General features: G+C 48.1%; 4 protein-coding genes across 4 annotated transcripts; 1 reads left to right on the top strand and 3 right to left on the bottom strand.

The window, feature by feature from the left end:
• Positions 1-780: 780 nt before the first annotated feature.
• On the bottom strand, positions 781-5,013 carry N7469_004840 (uncharacterized protein; the record flags this gene model as incomplete). Its single annotated transcript, XM_056643760.1, has 3 exons — positions 781-3,471; positions 3,690-4,043; positions 4,105-5,013. 3 exons carry the CDS (start codon positions 5,011-5,013, stop codon positions 781-783), a joined length of 3,954 nt encoding a protein of 1,317 aa, XP_056503172.1.
• A 592-nt stretch (positions 5,014-5,605) lies between these two features.
• Positions 5,606-6,555, top strand: N7469_004839 (uncharacterized protein; the record flags this gene model as incomplete). The annotated part of the gene is made up of 2 exons (XM_056643759.1): positions 5,606-5,779; positions 5,896-6,555. The coding sequence occupies 2 exons, from the start codon at positions 5,606-5,608 to the stop codon at positions 6,553-6,555; spliced, it is 834 nt and encodes a 277-aa protein (XP_056503171.1).
• A 778-nt stretch (positions 6,556-7,333) lies between these two features.
• On the bottom strand, positions 7,334-8,534 carry N7469_004838 (SEC14 family lipid-binding protein; the record flags this gene model as incomplete). Its single annotated transcript, XM_056643758.1, has 3 exons — positions 8,298-8,534; positions 8,047-8,170; positions 7,334-7,966 (listed from the first exon to the last, which is right to left on the bottom strand). The coding sequence occupies exons 1-3, from the start codon at positions 8,528-8,530 to the stop codon at positions 7,334-7,336; spliced, it is 990 nt and encodes a 329-aa protein (XP_056503170.1). The 5' UTR covers positions 8,531-8,534.
• A 1,527-nt stretch (positions 8,535-10,061) lies between these two features.
• N7469_004837 (Ras GTPase activating protein IRA2) lies at positions 10,062-12,562 on the bottom strand (the record flags this gene model as incomplete). Its single annotated transcript, XM_056643757.1, has 3 exons — positions 10,062-12,065; positions 12,156-12,289; positions 12,349-12,562. 3 exons carry the CDS (start codon positions 12,560-12,562, stop codon positions 10,062-10,064), a joined length of 2,352 nt encoding a protein of 783 aa, XP_056503169.1.
• Between the last annotated feature and the right edge of the window lie 3,412 nt (positions 12,563-15,974).

The following is a 15,974-nucleotide window of genomic DNA, read 5'->3' as shown; positions in this document are numbered from 1 at the left end:
GTGGGAGTTTGCCGTCTCGGCGGACTGCTACAGTCGCGCCTGCCTTGATTAGCTTCGGTGTATTCCGGATGTCACTGGGCGGTTACGATTGGCTAGACATTCAATTATATACAGTACTGTCATGGGAAGGCCCGTTGGCTCGCTTCAAGAATCTCAGCTTGTACATTACTCCGTAAATAATGAGACAATGGCAATTAACAATATACTACCATATCAGACATGTGGTGGCGTAACTATTGTATTCCTGTACATCCGACTTTCTGGAATTGCCATCCTGGTACATTTGACAGTGACCAGGAATAAGAACCATGATTGTTACCATAGCGCTGAATACTAGGTATTCGTTAATCAGTATCAAACGGTCATTATTGCACCACAAGCACAGTTTATGTAGATGTCGATGCAGATGCATGCCATCTGGATAGTCAGCGGGGTGCCGGAAAGCTTTGACCGACATTAGGGTGACGCTTGGACAATCTTCTCTTGCATGATTGCATTTGAGAACTAGTAGTTCCCGAACTGAGGTCATTATATAGTTACTTAGTTTCCTAGTACGAGTTAAGTCATCAACAGTATAACAACTAGTTACCTATTATTAGTGGTGGTACGTAACAGTATCACAACCTATGATACTTGAAGTAGTAATAGTCTAGATCATTCATTGTTAGTCTATTATGCCGCCTCTAATATTTCACATAATGTACAAAGTATATATACAGAAAACATGAGATGCAGGCGGAAAGAACAAGATAAATACAGGATGGCATCGCTGGAGGGGATCTATTTCGCATGCAGTGCGCTAGTAGTAGAATACAAGTAAAGAGAAATAGAATCACAAGTTGAGGAGAGAGGCTTGGGTCGTGTATCGATTGCTTTCTTAGGCGATCGCCGACGAACCGGCACCTGGATGGCGTTCTCGAGCATGTATGATAACGGCATGGGAATACCCTTCCATTGAGTATCGAGAATAGCCGCCGCTTCAAGCATGACAGACAAGGGGAATTGCGAGTGATAGTGCTGTGCCCCTGACTGGATGTCATGTTTGATGAGCATATAAGCTACTCGATTCTGAAGATCGCGCTCTTCACCTTGGGGCTTGAATCCAGATGTGAGGTATCCTAGAGGATCTCCGTGGAATTTCGAAGGAAGCAAATCGGTAATTTCCCATGGGTATCCCTTTTGTCGAGGTAAATGCAGGTCGAGTCCAATGATAACCTTTCCGGCATTAAGTTGCCAAATCCTATGGATGTCATTGGAGTATTTCTTCAATGGGACGTTGCGGCGTAAGGAACTCAGCACCATCTCTTTCATGCGATATGTCACATTTCCGTCGAGACAAGCGTACCGCCACAGGACTCGACAAATGTTGTACTTTTCGCTTTTGTAGGCTACTCGGAAGAGAGATTCGAGGGTGTCGCGCGACAGCCGGAAGTTTTGTTGTCGCAATAAGGGAAGGGTATAGTCAATGGCGGAGAAAATGTCTTTGCGGCACATGCTCACGAGCGTAGTGACAGTGTCACTCTTGAGCTGAAGCTGATTATTAGAACAAAACTTGAGCAGTATATTCGAAGCAGTAAAGTCTTTGCGACGGGCAATGACGCTGAACATTTGCGAGATAAGCGATGGGGTGAACCAATTAGCTCCGTTGGTTTGAGCTATCAGGGCGATAAATGAATCCATACTCTGACCATTGTCCAGATGCACGAGCAGTGAATCTTGGATGGTCAGTTGGAGTGCAGTCCGAGTTGTGCTGGTACCTGCTATGTAGCCCTTCTGCACCAGATGCGCCACAAGAGACGCTTTGGCGTTAGGCGTGATCATTGCCTCGAGCAATGCAAGCCATGTAGCCTTGTTAGGGCGGATATGAGCTCGATTCATAGAGACCAAGAACCGCCGGAATGTTTTCAAATCCTGACGTCGAGCTGCACTTCGAAGAAAGATGTTATATGAGTCTGCGGTTGCGACATGCTCTGCTCGAAGAAAGACTGCCCTTGCAGTCCTCAGATGCTCTTGGCCGCATAAAAAGGCCAAAGCTTGATTCAACGCCGCAGAAGAAAAGAATTCTCGATTCGAGTCTTGCCGAAAGAGCTCCCAAATACGTCGCACAATCATGTCACGATGTACGACCCAAGCCCCATTCTTTTTTTTCTCACCCGATTTGGATTCCCATGCATGAGTGAGATCTTCAATGCTTTCTGCAAATTCTTTGACAGTCCCAGTTGACGAACGATATTCAAGTAAATCCCGTAAACTCATTGGTTCCGGTCGAGAATCATGCCAAACACCACGAATCATAGGAACAGGAAGATTATTGCGGCGCATAGCTTCAATTGAGCTGAACACCGGAAAAATAGGTTTCGATACTTCCACGAGAGGATCTCCGTTTTTCTGGAGAGTCTGGCTGCGCTTGATACGGTCCTCAACTAGCTCCATCACGCGCTCGGAACCTGACAGTATAACCTTGCGGTGAATCCCATCACCTTCCCTCGGATGCATTATATGCACACGACATCCATTGCGAACATGGATGTAGAAAATATTTTCCGACCTAGCCGTATCGGTCATCCCAGATATCAAAGCAATGGTCTCTTCGGGAACCTGTAGCTCCTTTTGCCTAAGACTTCTCCTAACCGCTGTCCGGGGATCCCGTTCTTGCCGCTCTAATATATCTTTCATCGAGTCCCAGCCACCGACAGTAGTATGTGAGAGTTTCTCGGCGCTTCCCGATCGGTCTTTGATAAAAGTCCCGTAGCGTAGTTTCTTTCGATCGCGCACAGACAATTTAGATGTAAATTCGGCTTTCCGACTAGTCAAATCACGCGTAGGAGTAGCCAAAGGCCGTGAGCGGGATCGATTGAGATTTCGATTTTTGTTTCTCCATGAAACAGGAGTCCGGACCGGGTCAGTCAACTCGATGTTGGTAAAAGCATTGAGAGGACGTTTCGGCTCGGTGACAGGGGATGTCTGATGATGGCCGCTAAATCCTACTCTCTCTTTGATATCTTTCTTCCCATTCGGCCCAATCGTTTCGCGGCCGGCAACTGGCACTTCCGAGCTGCTCCCAGCGGTACCTGCGGCGTTAGCCGTGGCATCTGAAGAGAGCCATCGACTCGATTGTCGGGAAAACAATAGCGAAGATGATGGAGAAGGGCCGGCTGGTGCCAAGGAGCGATCGGAAGGACGATTCCTATTTGTTGAGATTGTCTTGGTGGTCAAGGACGCGATCTGCTGTCTTTGCAGAGCCGAGGCGGCCCATCGGGGGTAGAGGAACAGGAGAGGTTCATCGGGGCCAACCGCAGAGGTGTCCAAGACGACAGACAGACGCCTTCTTAGACACGGACGGCCACTCGAGAACATAGGGGAAATTGCTGATGCAGCATCCGTGGCATAGAGAGGGATGGCGTAGGGTGGTTCAGGAGGATAGGCCAAGCTCCGAAAATTGTTTGCGCGGGACGGGCAGGCGGTGACGGGCTACTTTTAGCTGCCGAAGTATACATAGTACTGAGCTGGCATCGGCTGAGAGTGTTGATGGACTAGGAACTATTCCAACGGCATATAAATTTATGATATTATATTCTAAGTCATGTTTACGCTATTCCAAAATGAGCCGGATCTAGTTCGTGTATGTCACGGCTATTATACTATGTACAAAGAGACTATCATCAATAAATATGGTGATCGCGACCAACTTCCGCGGCCTTAGGGATGCCCTTGATCTCCTGTCGCTTTGTCACAAGCAACGGCGTATCAGTTGCCTTGGACCGTTTGGATAGGAGGTATTTGTGTTGTGACTTCGGGGTCAAATCCAGCAACCCCCCTGCTGAGTCGCCATGAGTATCGGCGAAGAAATCAGGCCCCGTAACATGCTGTTTGGCTGATTCCATTGCCCGAATGAGATTATCTTTCTTTCTTTGCAGTTTGTCCGTATCCTTGCCATCTGAGTCTGCGATTGATTGAGAAAGCTCATGAATTTGGCCAACAAGATAGGTCACAAATTGCCAGCGGGATGTTTGAAACATGAACATAGGCATGATCTCGGGGATCTAGAATAAAGTTAGGAGCGTGTGTCGTAAAGTATGTGAGATAAAATATATCTTGACTGACCTTCTCGGCCAAATAATATAGTTCCTCGCCGCCTGCTTCGATAAACTTCCGAAGCGCATCAATCTTCTCCCGGTCTATCGAACAAAATTTCAAAGCATGCATCAGAGTAGGGATGTCCCCTATTTCCTCCAGAGGGACTTCTTCATCCAACTTTGTATCAACACGGTTCAAAAATCCAGACTCGACCCTGGAAAGACCAGTCACGCTTTGCTCGCGGCTGCGAACTTTAGAGGAATGAATAGTGAAATAATCCTCGGTCAACATATGAGCTTGTTCGAATCCTGACCGTCCACGAACACGTTTCTCCAGAACCTTATGACGAAGTCTAACCCACCGACGTCGACGGACCCAAGAATGAAACCACGGATGTGAACCATGCCACTGAGATGAACTGAAGGAGAAAGAGTATTGCCAGCCTTGCTCATCTACATCACCAGACATGTCGACATACCATGTCCGCCAGGACCACTCCCAGCTCGGGTCTGGTAATTGGGCATTCGTTATATTGACCGGGCTTTCTCGTCGATCTTGTGTCATCCATGGACTGGGATCGAAAGTGAGGAGCGAACTCTGAGAGTAAAGGGGAATCCCGAAGATAAATGATCCACGTTGATTTTCATATAAGATGTCTAGCTCCGAAATCGGCTTTTTATTATCGGCAGGGGGAGTTCCATTTCCCGTTGTTAAGTGCGTCGTAGTATTCGTATGGCTTTGTGTGCGTGTTGGCGCAAAGTCTAGAGTGTCGCTCTCTCTCAACCCTAGCCCACTGTCATGCTGCGAGGGTTGTCGATTCGGAGGACCACCAGAACTCCCTGCTGAAACCGATCCTCGAGCCCGCGACGATTCTCGGCTGGTGGAGGCCTCGGTATCTGATGTAACCCCCCAAACGATCAGGTTGCCATTTGGCATATTTCCTCTTTGCAAGCTGTCCGGATACTGATGGTCGAGTTAAGCGTGAGGAGCGGCTATTTTGGCGAGCGACGGTGGAAGTTCGTCGCAGTGATTCCAGGTCCCCGCTACTAGGCTGCTGCGAAGGGGCAGTATTATCCACGAGAGAAATGCTTTCGGTGTCTTCCATGATGTTTTCCTCGATTCGAAGGAGTTGGAATGACTTCTATGAAAGCCTGCAGTGTCTGTTACTAGAGAAGAAAGGCCGTTTCAACAAGCTCAAAGATTGTAGGCATTATCTTCACAGTAATAGCATCATTCCCATACCGGACCCGCAGTAAGGAGGATGAAGTATATCAGTCAGTATAGAAGTATGACGAGCTAATAACAAAGGAAAAGAGAAAGGAATAATGCAATTTCAGGCCCGGTAAAAGAATGTCTGGGTCATTGAAAAGGGGGATAAAAGAACAGGAAAAGTCGAGCAAGACTGAAGTTTAAACCTTTCGATGACATCGTTTGCGTCTGCGGGGACAAACGCCAAGCCTTCCAACGCGTGCAAATCCGAACGCCTCACGACAACCTCGAATTCCCCTCCTCCAACAACCCTATAAAGATGGCCGCAACACACCGCAAAATTGAGCTTCAATCTCCAGCAGACTTTACATATCTGTACGCAAATGCAGTCGCCCTCTCACGACAAAAACTCGACCTCAATTTCCCCCCTTTGGCAACAGACGATGACACCCCAGACCCGATGCGCGAACGCGTCCAGGAATTGGTGGACGAGGTAAGACACAAATAATCCAGTTCCTTACTTCAAGCGTAGGAATCTGTTTTGCTTCAAGAGACGCACCATAGAATGAATGGTACATATCGTGGTGGAATGAGGCTAATATATCTTAGTACATAAACAAAACATTCACAACAGCCTCCTCATCAATCAGCATTAACGGAATTGACTCTTCATCCCCACAATTCCCATTCCCAGCGTCATTCACCGCACCGACAGAAACAGTCGAGTACGAACCTTATGACTCGGAACTCGCTTCACGCGTCACAGCCCTCTACGCACAACTAGAATCACTCACTACGAGCGTGGCCCAATTACGACGAGATGCGCCACGGAAAGCAGCTAAGGAGTACGCGGCACAATTAGCGCAAGTCATTAAGGAGGAGGAAATGGCAGATGAAGAAGAAGAAAAAGAGGAGGGTGCTCAGAGTCTCCAGAATGGAGAAGGGTCTGGCGCTGGACCTTCCACTGGCGGCGATGTAATGGATGTCGAGGGAGATTCCGAAGGATCATCTGCGAAAACAGGGAAACGTCGTGGTCTCCCGCGTCCGGAATGGGATTTACGGGTTCCACTGGGCACAGATGAAGAGACGGAGCGATGGATGAGTGGTGATATGGCGGATGTATATGAAGATGCTTTACGAACGTTGCAGCGGTTACAGGGCGAGGGTGATGGCGATGATGAATCTGGTACGGAAGGGAATGCGCTGGCTACTACTGTTGGCAAGGCTGAACGGGCTGGTCGTGCTGCGGAGGTAGTTGAAAAGATGTGATAGATTGAGAAAATATTTACGGATTGATTATGTTTTGAATGTTGAAGGCGTTTGGATATGGGGGTTTGGTGGGAATCATGATACCATTGTTTTCTTTGAGTTCTTTCTGTGATGCTTTCCTCTGTTTTGACCAAGGGCTTATCAATAACAACATGTGTTCTACTCACGCTAAAATCAAATTTCTTGAAATCTACAAAACAAGACGAATTCTTGGGCTATTGGACGTATTTTGCTATGTGCTCTCCCGTGTATACACTCCAAATCGAGAATCGAATAGAAAAAAGCCAAGTCTTCACCTCCACTCCTAAACTCGCTTTTAAAAACTCCCCAATTCCCATTATCCCCTTTCTATATCGAGAGAGCAGGTGTAAACCCTCGTATTTTAAACAGGTAAGAGAATATAGGGGATGAAACTCTCCATGATATCTAGATCAGAAGCAAGCGACGAGAAAAACGAAAAAAGCTAGATGGGGGGCAAAGGATTCCACAGGATTGTGAATGGGTCGTCGGTGATGATGATGTGTTGAAAGTTTCCAGTAGGCGTTGAGTTGTCATCGAACATGGAAGACAATAGCAGAGTGATCCATGTTTGATCATGGCCTCGGAGAAAAGAGTCTAGTTGAGTTTCGCTCCAGTGAGAAACTAAACTGCCCCGTGAATCCTGTTCAATTTGTCCCTTTTCTTGGTTTTCAATAGGAAAGGCGATTGACGCAGGATCAATGCAGGCGCCCAGCAGATGCGAATGTTGAACGAATGAAAAGAGTCTATATCGAGCATTTTATGCGCTGGCCTCGACACCCTCCTCCTTCTCCCCCTCCTCCTCCTTCTTCTCGGCGCCAGCATCTGCGGGGGCATTGGCGGCGGCATCCTTCTTGACGGCCCATGCTGGGGGACGGGCCCATTCGGCCTCCTGCCAAGGTCCCTGGTCAGAAAGCTCACAGCCGCCCTCACACTCGCAAGTGCCACCAAACTCCTTGGGGAGGTTCTCGGCGGGAACCTGGGCCAGTAGCTCCTTTTGGTAGCCACTGCCAAGAACGTGGATCTTGCTGACAGTGACGGGGTCAAGGAAACCCTTGACAACACTGAAGACGGAGCTGAAGCCCCAGGGGGCGTTGATGATGTAGAGCTTACCCAGGCGCTCGGGGTAGTAGTTCTGGGAGATCTCGGAGGCCTGACGGACGTAGCCGTAGACGGAGGGGATGCTGGTAACACCGACACCCTTCATATCCATGACTGTGCAGCTGGTCTCGAGGAGCTTGCCGGCCTTGCGAGAGCAGGCGGGGAGACGGGGGTCGGACATCTTCTCATACTCGGTGACGAGGTTCTTCAGCATACGCTCGCTGGTGGTGATCTTGTACATCTGGTTGAGGTCGATCTTGCCCAGCTTCTCAATGTAAAGGGGACGGCCATCCTGTAGTTTAGACCGTGGTCAGTAGAAATTCTTTGTCTCGAGATCCTTATTGGATTGTATCGTATAGCGCTAGAACTCACCTTGTCAGTCTTGTGGTAGTATTGAGGGTAGAACTTGAAAACCTCGGGCTTCTCTGGGTATTCGAAAGTGGCAGGCAGATCATCAGTGCCGAATTCCTTGCGCCACTTCTCAGTGTTGATGAACCTAAGAGCGGACAAAAAAATACATTAGACTAGACTGCGACAAAGGCATTTGTCACGGTCAATCCAGCTCCCTCGAGAAGCGGGTGACGAGGGAATTGGCAGACATGGGCATGATCAGGGGCACATACATCTGCTTAGCCAGTTCAACATCAAACTTGCGAGCGCGCAAGAATCGAAGCAGGGTCAAAGTATCCAGGCGTTCGGTGTAGCCCTCCTGCTCGAGCATTGTCCGCAACTGGTGCACCTTGGCATCCTGTTCCGGAGTGGTGTGGCCGGGGTGACCAGAGACAGCGTCCGGCGCGGTAGTAGGGAAGTCGTACTGATCGTACTTGGGATCGGTGGGTAACTGTGACTCGGCCATAATGGAAGAATGGGCGGGGAAGAAGATTGGGGAGTGAGGAAGAAAGGAGGAGGGGAAGGGGAAGACGTCAAAAAAGGTGGAGGGGGGGAATATGCAGGAAAGGCGGACGGGGGCAATTTTTGGCGTAAGTGGCCACTTTTAAAGATGGACGATCGTTGGGTAAACAACAACGCACGGAAGGACTTTTGGATAAGTAATGTAAATGACTATTGCAGTGAATTAATTTTATTAATTTATTTGAAGGTGAATGAGTTAGTACATTACACAAGCAAGTTGACAGGGGGGGGGTTCTGTCAAGATACTCCTGTAGTACTATGTATATATAGTAACTATTGGCCGGGGTAACTGGTTATGGTGGCCAATTCAACTAAGCAGGACAGAGCTAAGGGGAAAATTATATATTGGACACAACTCGAGAAGTCTCATTTGTTTTCTTTTGACCATTCATCTTCATCTAATGGGTAATTTCTCTTTCCCTATCTTCCTTGTCAAAGGGTTTTGTCTCATACGATGACCGGTTGTACGGACAGACTGCCTCCAGCCTCGTTTCTGGGTTACGTCCATCGAGTTCACCAGGATGGATCATCGTGTTCTCCGTAGGCAACTGGAACTTCAAGGGGGCAGAGGGGCATGAGGCGGTGTCTCAAAAGGACTATCCACCAAGCCTGCATGACAAGTCGCCCTAGTCAGAAGCTAAGGGGAAAAAACTTGGCCGACGGATCGGCGATGGGGAAAAGTAAAGTTTTAAAGAATAAAAGTCATGGTATCCCAAATAAAAAATTGAAGAGAGCCTGCTTCTAAAGTGTATCTGCTGTACAGGCCAAAAGACTCAAACTATTAGGAGCTGAACAACGGGTATTTAAATCCAAAAGGCCTCGCATCGCACGCAACACGAAACTTGAGCAAGATATTATACACAGCGCAGGGAGGGGAGACCAGTAAGGTCCAAGCGGTATTGGTGATCGCAACAGAAACATGCATAGTAGACATCAAAACAAGATCAGATCAGATAGGATTATTGGGCAAATGTAGTGGCCGAACAAGAGACATGATGGATAAAACTATGCGCTGGGTATAAATTGCAGAAATCCACGACAAAATGAACCACGAGAAAAGACAAGGAGAAAAAAGGCAGAAAATAAGAAGGGAACAAAAGAAAAGGTCTCAACAATATCAAGACCGATGGCATGCCCGAACCAGCGGGGTGCACACGTTCGTATACCGATGGCATTTCACACTCGACCCAAGCTTCCCCCGAATACGCTATACGCTGCCGGGGGAAGAATGGTCGAGATCATAGCAGAGCTTCATTCAGTCCATCCCGATGCTGAGCAGCAACAATGATGGGAAGAGTAGACATTTAGGTCCAGGAAGATTCCTTTCCGTATCCATCAGATCATTCAAAAATATTACACTGCAGTCAAATATCGCAGCCAGTCAAAACTGCTTGATCAGAAATCATAAGCAGCTTCGGTCTCATGGTTTTTCATAAATAGGGGGCATATTGCCAAATGGGAGGAGTGTTTGGCGTTTACCATCCCTTCTTGCGGGCAAATCGTTTGTTGAGAAGAGCCAGCACCTTGGTAACATTGAACTGGACATATTCCAGGTCAAGGTCCTCAAGGCTATCCTTTTGCATCTCAAGGAGATCGTCCAGCTTGAGATCAAGTTCAAGTAAGCCACGGGCCCTGCCTTTGTAGTGTAGGCTGATCACAAACGTCCCGGGCAAGGGACTTTTGAACATAAAGTAGATGTTTGCCCGACGGTTTTCGGGAACATTGCTGCGGCGAATAACACCCTCCTTCTCCAGCTGTTGATGGGTGAACTTGTATGGACCAAGTTCTTGGTGTTTCTGCGTTTTCCGCTGCTTGCCTTCAGATTGGCTGCGGACGTTGTGGAGATAAGACTTGTATGTTTCAAGCTGGCCCACCAAATAAGCATTGTGGTCGCGGATAGTGGCAAATACTTCTTCCAGCTTGCGTGTCTCATCCAATACCTTCTCCTTCAACGACCCAAGATGAACCAACTCTTGCTCCACCTCATCTCGAAGCAGACTGAACTCGTCGGAGCGATCAATCACGCCCATATCCTGGAGTTGGCTCAGTAGTTCCATAGTACGAATTCCCTTCCGCACCATCACGGCATCATTCTTGAGGGTGGCAGCTGCCTCAGCGATGCGGTCCAGTCGTAGAGGTCGACGCGCGACAGAGGAGTTGGTCGGAAGTGATCGAAGGATTTGGACAAAGGTCGATTTGGCTTCCATGAAGAACACTTCTTCTTGAGTGATATCCAAAGCGGCGGTCAGATCATCCAAGGCGGTCTCCCATCGACTGAAGAGTGGCACAGTAATAGTCCTGTTCTCTTTGCGAGGCACCTGTGGGGGTGCCGCTCCCAGTTCTTGTAGGAGCTGCGAAAGGTGGGAGTTGTGATCCTGGGTGAGGGCATCGCTGTGCTTCTCAAGAAGACCGTGGGTGGCGTACATCTCGTTAAGAGTGATCTGCAGCTCCAAATCACGCTTAGACAAAGCCACGTAGTTGTCCATCTCCAGGCTTTCGTAAAAATCTTGGACTTCACACAAATCAAGCAAGAACTTGTTGACTCGTTCCTTATTACCTTCAATAAAAGGTTGTAGGCTCGACATGTAGGGCTCCTTGGCATAAGAGGGTTTATTGGCCAAGTTCTGAAGCATCTTAGCGATCAAAGTCAAGGTACGGCGGGGTTTGTCCGTAGGGGTCGCATCGATCAACATGTAGGAGCGCGGTGTAACAATAGCGGGATTGATGAAACGAAGGAAGAAAAAACCACCGATGAGTGTACAAATCGTCTGGTCCTGGGCGTCTGGGTATTTGCGACGGGACAGACTGCGGATCTGTTTGCAAATCCATCGAATACCGTAAGGGGTCTCATCCACAGAGTCAATGATAGTGGTAAGGAATCCGTTGGCAATATCTGTCAACATCTTCAAGCGCGGCGCAATAATTGCCTGCACCTGCTTGTTGTCAGCGGCATCTTCGGCCGTCACAGAGCGAGCCAGGTAGTCCGGGAGAGAGCCGGTCTCCTCCTCGATCTGTTTCACCATTGATTCATAAACTTTCAAAGGGTTGATTTCCAGATCCACATCTCGCAGCTCGATCAGTGAGTTGATCCGTCCCGCCAAAACCTGTTTCAAGTAGCTCTGACCGGGGCCACGGCGGGTGTAGGTTGTCATCATCCGAGAGACAGGAGTGTTCTGGCGTAGGAGGGACGAGTACTCGGGAGTGTTATCGAATTGATAGGTGAGAACGGACTGAAACATAGTGAGAAGAAGGTGCTCTTCGCGACTTTCATACTGATTTCCGTAAATTGTGAACATGACAGTCTGTAGAAGCGAATCAATTTCGGCCATCGAGACCAGTCGGCAAAGGTGGGCGATATGGCGGGGTTCGGACTGCAACAAAAAGAGCAGATTACCGTACTTCTGGGTACGTTCATCATTAGGGAAGAAACCCTCTTGCGGGTCGGCAGTATCATCAAGATGGCTGGCGACTTCGTTTTGCTGTTAAGAAGATCATTCGTGAGCCACTGTCTTTCTTTGCATCCTTTCTCCTTATCCGCCCGGAAGGGCACAATCCCCCCCAAGACTTACCTCCTCCAGAGCCATCCGATTCTGAATCAACAGTGCTATCCGTGAATCAAGGTATCGTACATCCTTTTCTAGCACGAAATTCTTCTTTGACTGCGAAGAAATCTTCGACTTCAATTCTCTCAAATGTTTCTGCGCTACACAAGGAGTCAGTCACCCAGAGCGAACAGTCAGGAGAGAAAGTCCCCGGACTTACCTCGAGCCAGGTCATCTGAGATTTCCAAATCTCTGTCCTTCGCGGACATAGACAGGTATAATGCGGTGACCGACATCCGCTTGGACTGACGGATCGACCGAGTATCGTGGGAAGACATGGTGTTTTGCCGTGCGACTGGTTGGAACGAGGAAGAAGACGAAGAGGAGGCTCGGGAGATTCTGGATGCAGGCTGTAGCATTGTCGCAACGGACATTGTGTGATTGAATAGCAGGCCTTCCTGGAGGAAGGGCGAATATGATCGAGTGCGCTACGAGACGGCGCAAACGATCACGACGGGCTAAGGAGGATACTTGGTGTTTTATCTCCGTTTTTCTGTTCAATAATAAATAGTTAGAGCGGAAGATCCGATGAGATGTATCGTCCGCATCGGGCGAATGAAGGTTGGCTTCTTTTCTTCTTATTACCTTTGCAATTCGTGGTTGACTGTTGTGGTTGACCGTGGTTGGTATAATCTCCCTCTCGCTCGACAGGGGTGACGGTTGGTTGAGGGAAAAGGGCGAACGGGGAGAAGATGATGGACGCTTAGGAGAACTCAGGTCAATTGGTGCCAGATGACAGACAAGAGGTGGAATTCCAAAAGGAAAAAGCAGGATGTTGCCAGTAACAGGGAGGAGGGGAGAGTGAAGAGGGGGAAAGGAGATTATTATTTCGTTAGTTCCTGTTAGGGCGGAACTGGGGAAAAAAAAGGGAAACGCGGTGGAGCATCGTATTACGGAGAGTGTATAGTATACAGTGTACAAGGTATTGGGGGTATTGGGATATTATTTTATAATTAATTATTATGTATATTTTTATATATTTTTTATCTTATTATCTTTGATTTTTGATTATTTTAGTTTGAATATCTGCAAGGGATCTCTGTGAACTGCACCACTTGTACACACGTAGTAATTAAGTAAAGTACTCTACCTGTCGATTTACCCCTGGATGCACTTCGCCACCGCGAACCTCCCCTTTTCCGTGGATGCGATATCTGGCCTTGCCACTTTGATCTTGATCGTACTCTATGTACTGTATGTACGTACTACATACTCTCTACTCTTTATGGACTATTTTACATACTCACTTCCCCTGGATCCACTTGATAACATTGCAAGTTCGTTCGCACTCCGGACTTTGTGCTTTGCTCGATATACCGAACTACGTCAGGCCAACGGTGCCGATTCTCTCAAGGCCAAGTTACACGGACTTGTTAGTAACCCACCATCGAACCCGGTACCTGCATCCGAGCCAAAATTGAACAAAATGGATCAACCGGGGCCGCACTGACTCTTGTGAGTGGGGATGTGCACTTTAGCTTGGAGAGAGGAGGGGGGCCAAGAGTGCATTGCTGATCCACGAGACTTCCATGTGGACGACGTTCTCGTTAGACCTGAATGAATTTAACTGTTTCACATTGATTCGATGTGTCTGGAATTAAAGGAACAGTTTTCTCTTTATCCAACTGATCTCGAAATACCTACGGGATATCCCATACAGAGTCGAAAAATAATGAGTTTAATCTTGAGTCCTAAAAACATCCTATCCATGGTCCATGACTTACTATGTACGGCCATCATCTCACGCTTATCAACAACCTCAATCAATCCCAAAATTATACCCCAAAAAAGAGAATCTCCACTTCCCTTCTGCACCAAAGACTGAACCTAGCGGCCGCAGGTGCAGCAAATCGTTCGACACTATCAACGGATGTCTCAGACGCAAGGCTCTTAGCGGATCTCAGCCGGATTAACACCCGGCTCCATCATCCGACATCGTGCGGTCCGCGTGGATGACGAGACCACTCTTGCTGGTTCATTCCAGTATGCAGCTGGATGCCCGAATGATCTTTATCCCCAGATACTTCTTGTCCCATGCACACTGCGAAGAATCTGGATAGCGTGGGAGAGCACTCAGTAGTGCGCTAAACCATTCTCCTCATATAAAATGGATAAACAACTATGCACATTGGAGCCACTCGATGTCCCGAGCTCGACGCTACGCCTTAAGGATTCGGGGGTTTTCAATTAGTTTGCGGGGGAGGAAGATGTTCTGCGTAATGGATGTTGATTTTGTTGAGATTGCTTTTGCCTCCATCCTTGCTCTTCTCGTTGCTTTTTCATGGTCTTGCCTTCACCAACCTGACCATTCACTTCCCCTCTGACCCCCGGTTAGCACTTACCTACTGTACGCTTACATTCTTGGTCAGTGCTGTTTTGTCCAGGGGTAAAGACGCGCGAGAGTGGATCCCTCCTGGTGGGAACCCGCGGGAGACTCGAGAGTTCCCTCTCCGCAGGCTGTGAATTGAACGCTGACAAGACCCATCGTACATACTCCGTACGGAGTACTCTCGTTACATATGTACACCTGCAATGTTCTCAAACCCCCCCTGATTGCAGCTCACAAGGTCGTTTACATAGTACGCCATACCTGAGACATATTCCGGGGTGGCGGGAGGTGATGCTACCGTGTGCCATGACACTAAATCTTAGATCAACGCTAATCTACCCCGAGTACACAGTAGATGACAGAAGGACCAGTTTCAACCGTCACGGATCCTGAGCATCCCTCTTTCTGTCCTACTCTACACAGTACACTACATAGTACATACTCCGTACATATGTACATAATGCGAGCTTTCCCGGCGATCAACCACACGGGCCACCTGCATCCCATCCCGCCTGTCATGAAACATGGCCAAGCTCCGTCGCAGATCTGTTGTAGCTCAGCTCTGCCCAATTCCCCTATTTACTTTCATATTCATTTTAGAGAGGCTCCCGTAACACTGCACTATCATTGGGTAGGATGATAGGGGGGCACTGCCTTTTCTTGGATGTCAACGAGATCGGCAATGCATGTATATCTCAAGCAACGTATTGGGGGTGTTGAATGATTCATGCCGCACATTACCGGTACGGCGCGGAAAAGGATGTACCAAGAGGACTAAGTGGGGATCAACTCATCACTCTACCTTTTCCAGGCATTTTAATAGATGAAGAAGATCACACGAAAGTGCTAACTGCCACCGTCGAACCTTACATTCCTCTTTGGCGGGGAATGGCCCATGCGGTATGATGTCGACTGTCGGCTGACCTGATTGTATTCGGTCTGTGCAGCCATGACCTTGAAATGCTCTATCAAACTTACTAAAATGCTGACAGGCATGCTTCATGGTGCATTGTGATTGCCATGTGACGTTGGTCGCGATTGAGATCTTCGTGTCGTCGAGGCGTTGCAGTAGTTCATTTCTTTCCCATGGCCCTGGATCTACGGCCCAGCTTGAGACTAAAGATTGGATAATTTTCCGAGTGGTAGGGAAAGCTGTCAAAACGTAGTGTATGTTCTATGTATGTAGCTAGTGCAGTGATATTTTTCAACTTGAAGGATTCTTTGCCGACAAACATGCAGCCATCATGAATCGAAACTAATTGTACGTACATAATAGTGTACTAGTTTGTTCAGGCTGCTAAGGCAACCAGTCACAGCCCCAAATGGTTTTAATACATAGCAGTGTACTGCCGTATTCTGTTCAAACATCTTTAGAAAGCCTTTATCATTCATAATCATCCTACGCGTGCGTAAAGAACATTTAATGGGGTTGCTCCTTATCTTGCAGCTGACGGAAA

Source organism: Penicillium citrinum (assembly GCF_028827155.1).
Source record: "Penicillium citrinum strain IBT 23319 chromosome Unknown utg000003l:1.0-4596430.0:1.0-4598250.0, whole genome shotgun sequence".
Taxonomy (NCBI): domain Eukaryota; kingdom Fungi; phylum Ascomycota; class Eurotiomycetes; order Eurotiales; family Aspergillaceae; genus Penicillium; species Penicillium citrinum.
The sequence above is the reverse complement of the archived record's forward strand: the minus strand, read 5'-3'. Positions and strand labels throughout refer to the sequence as shown.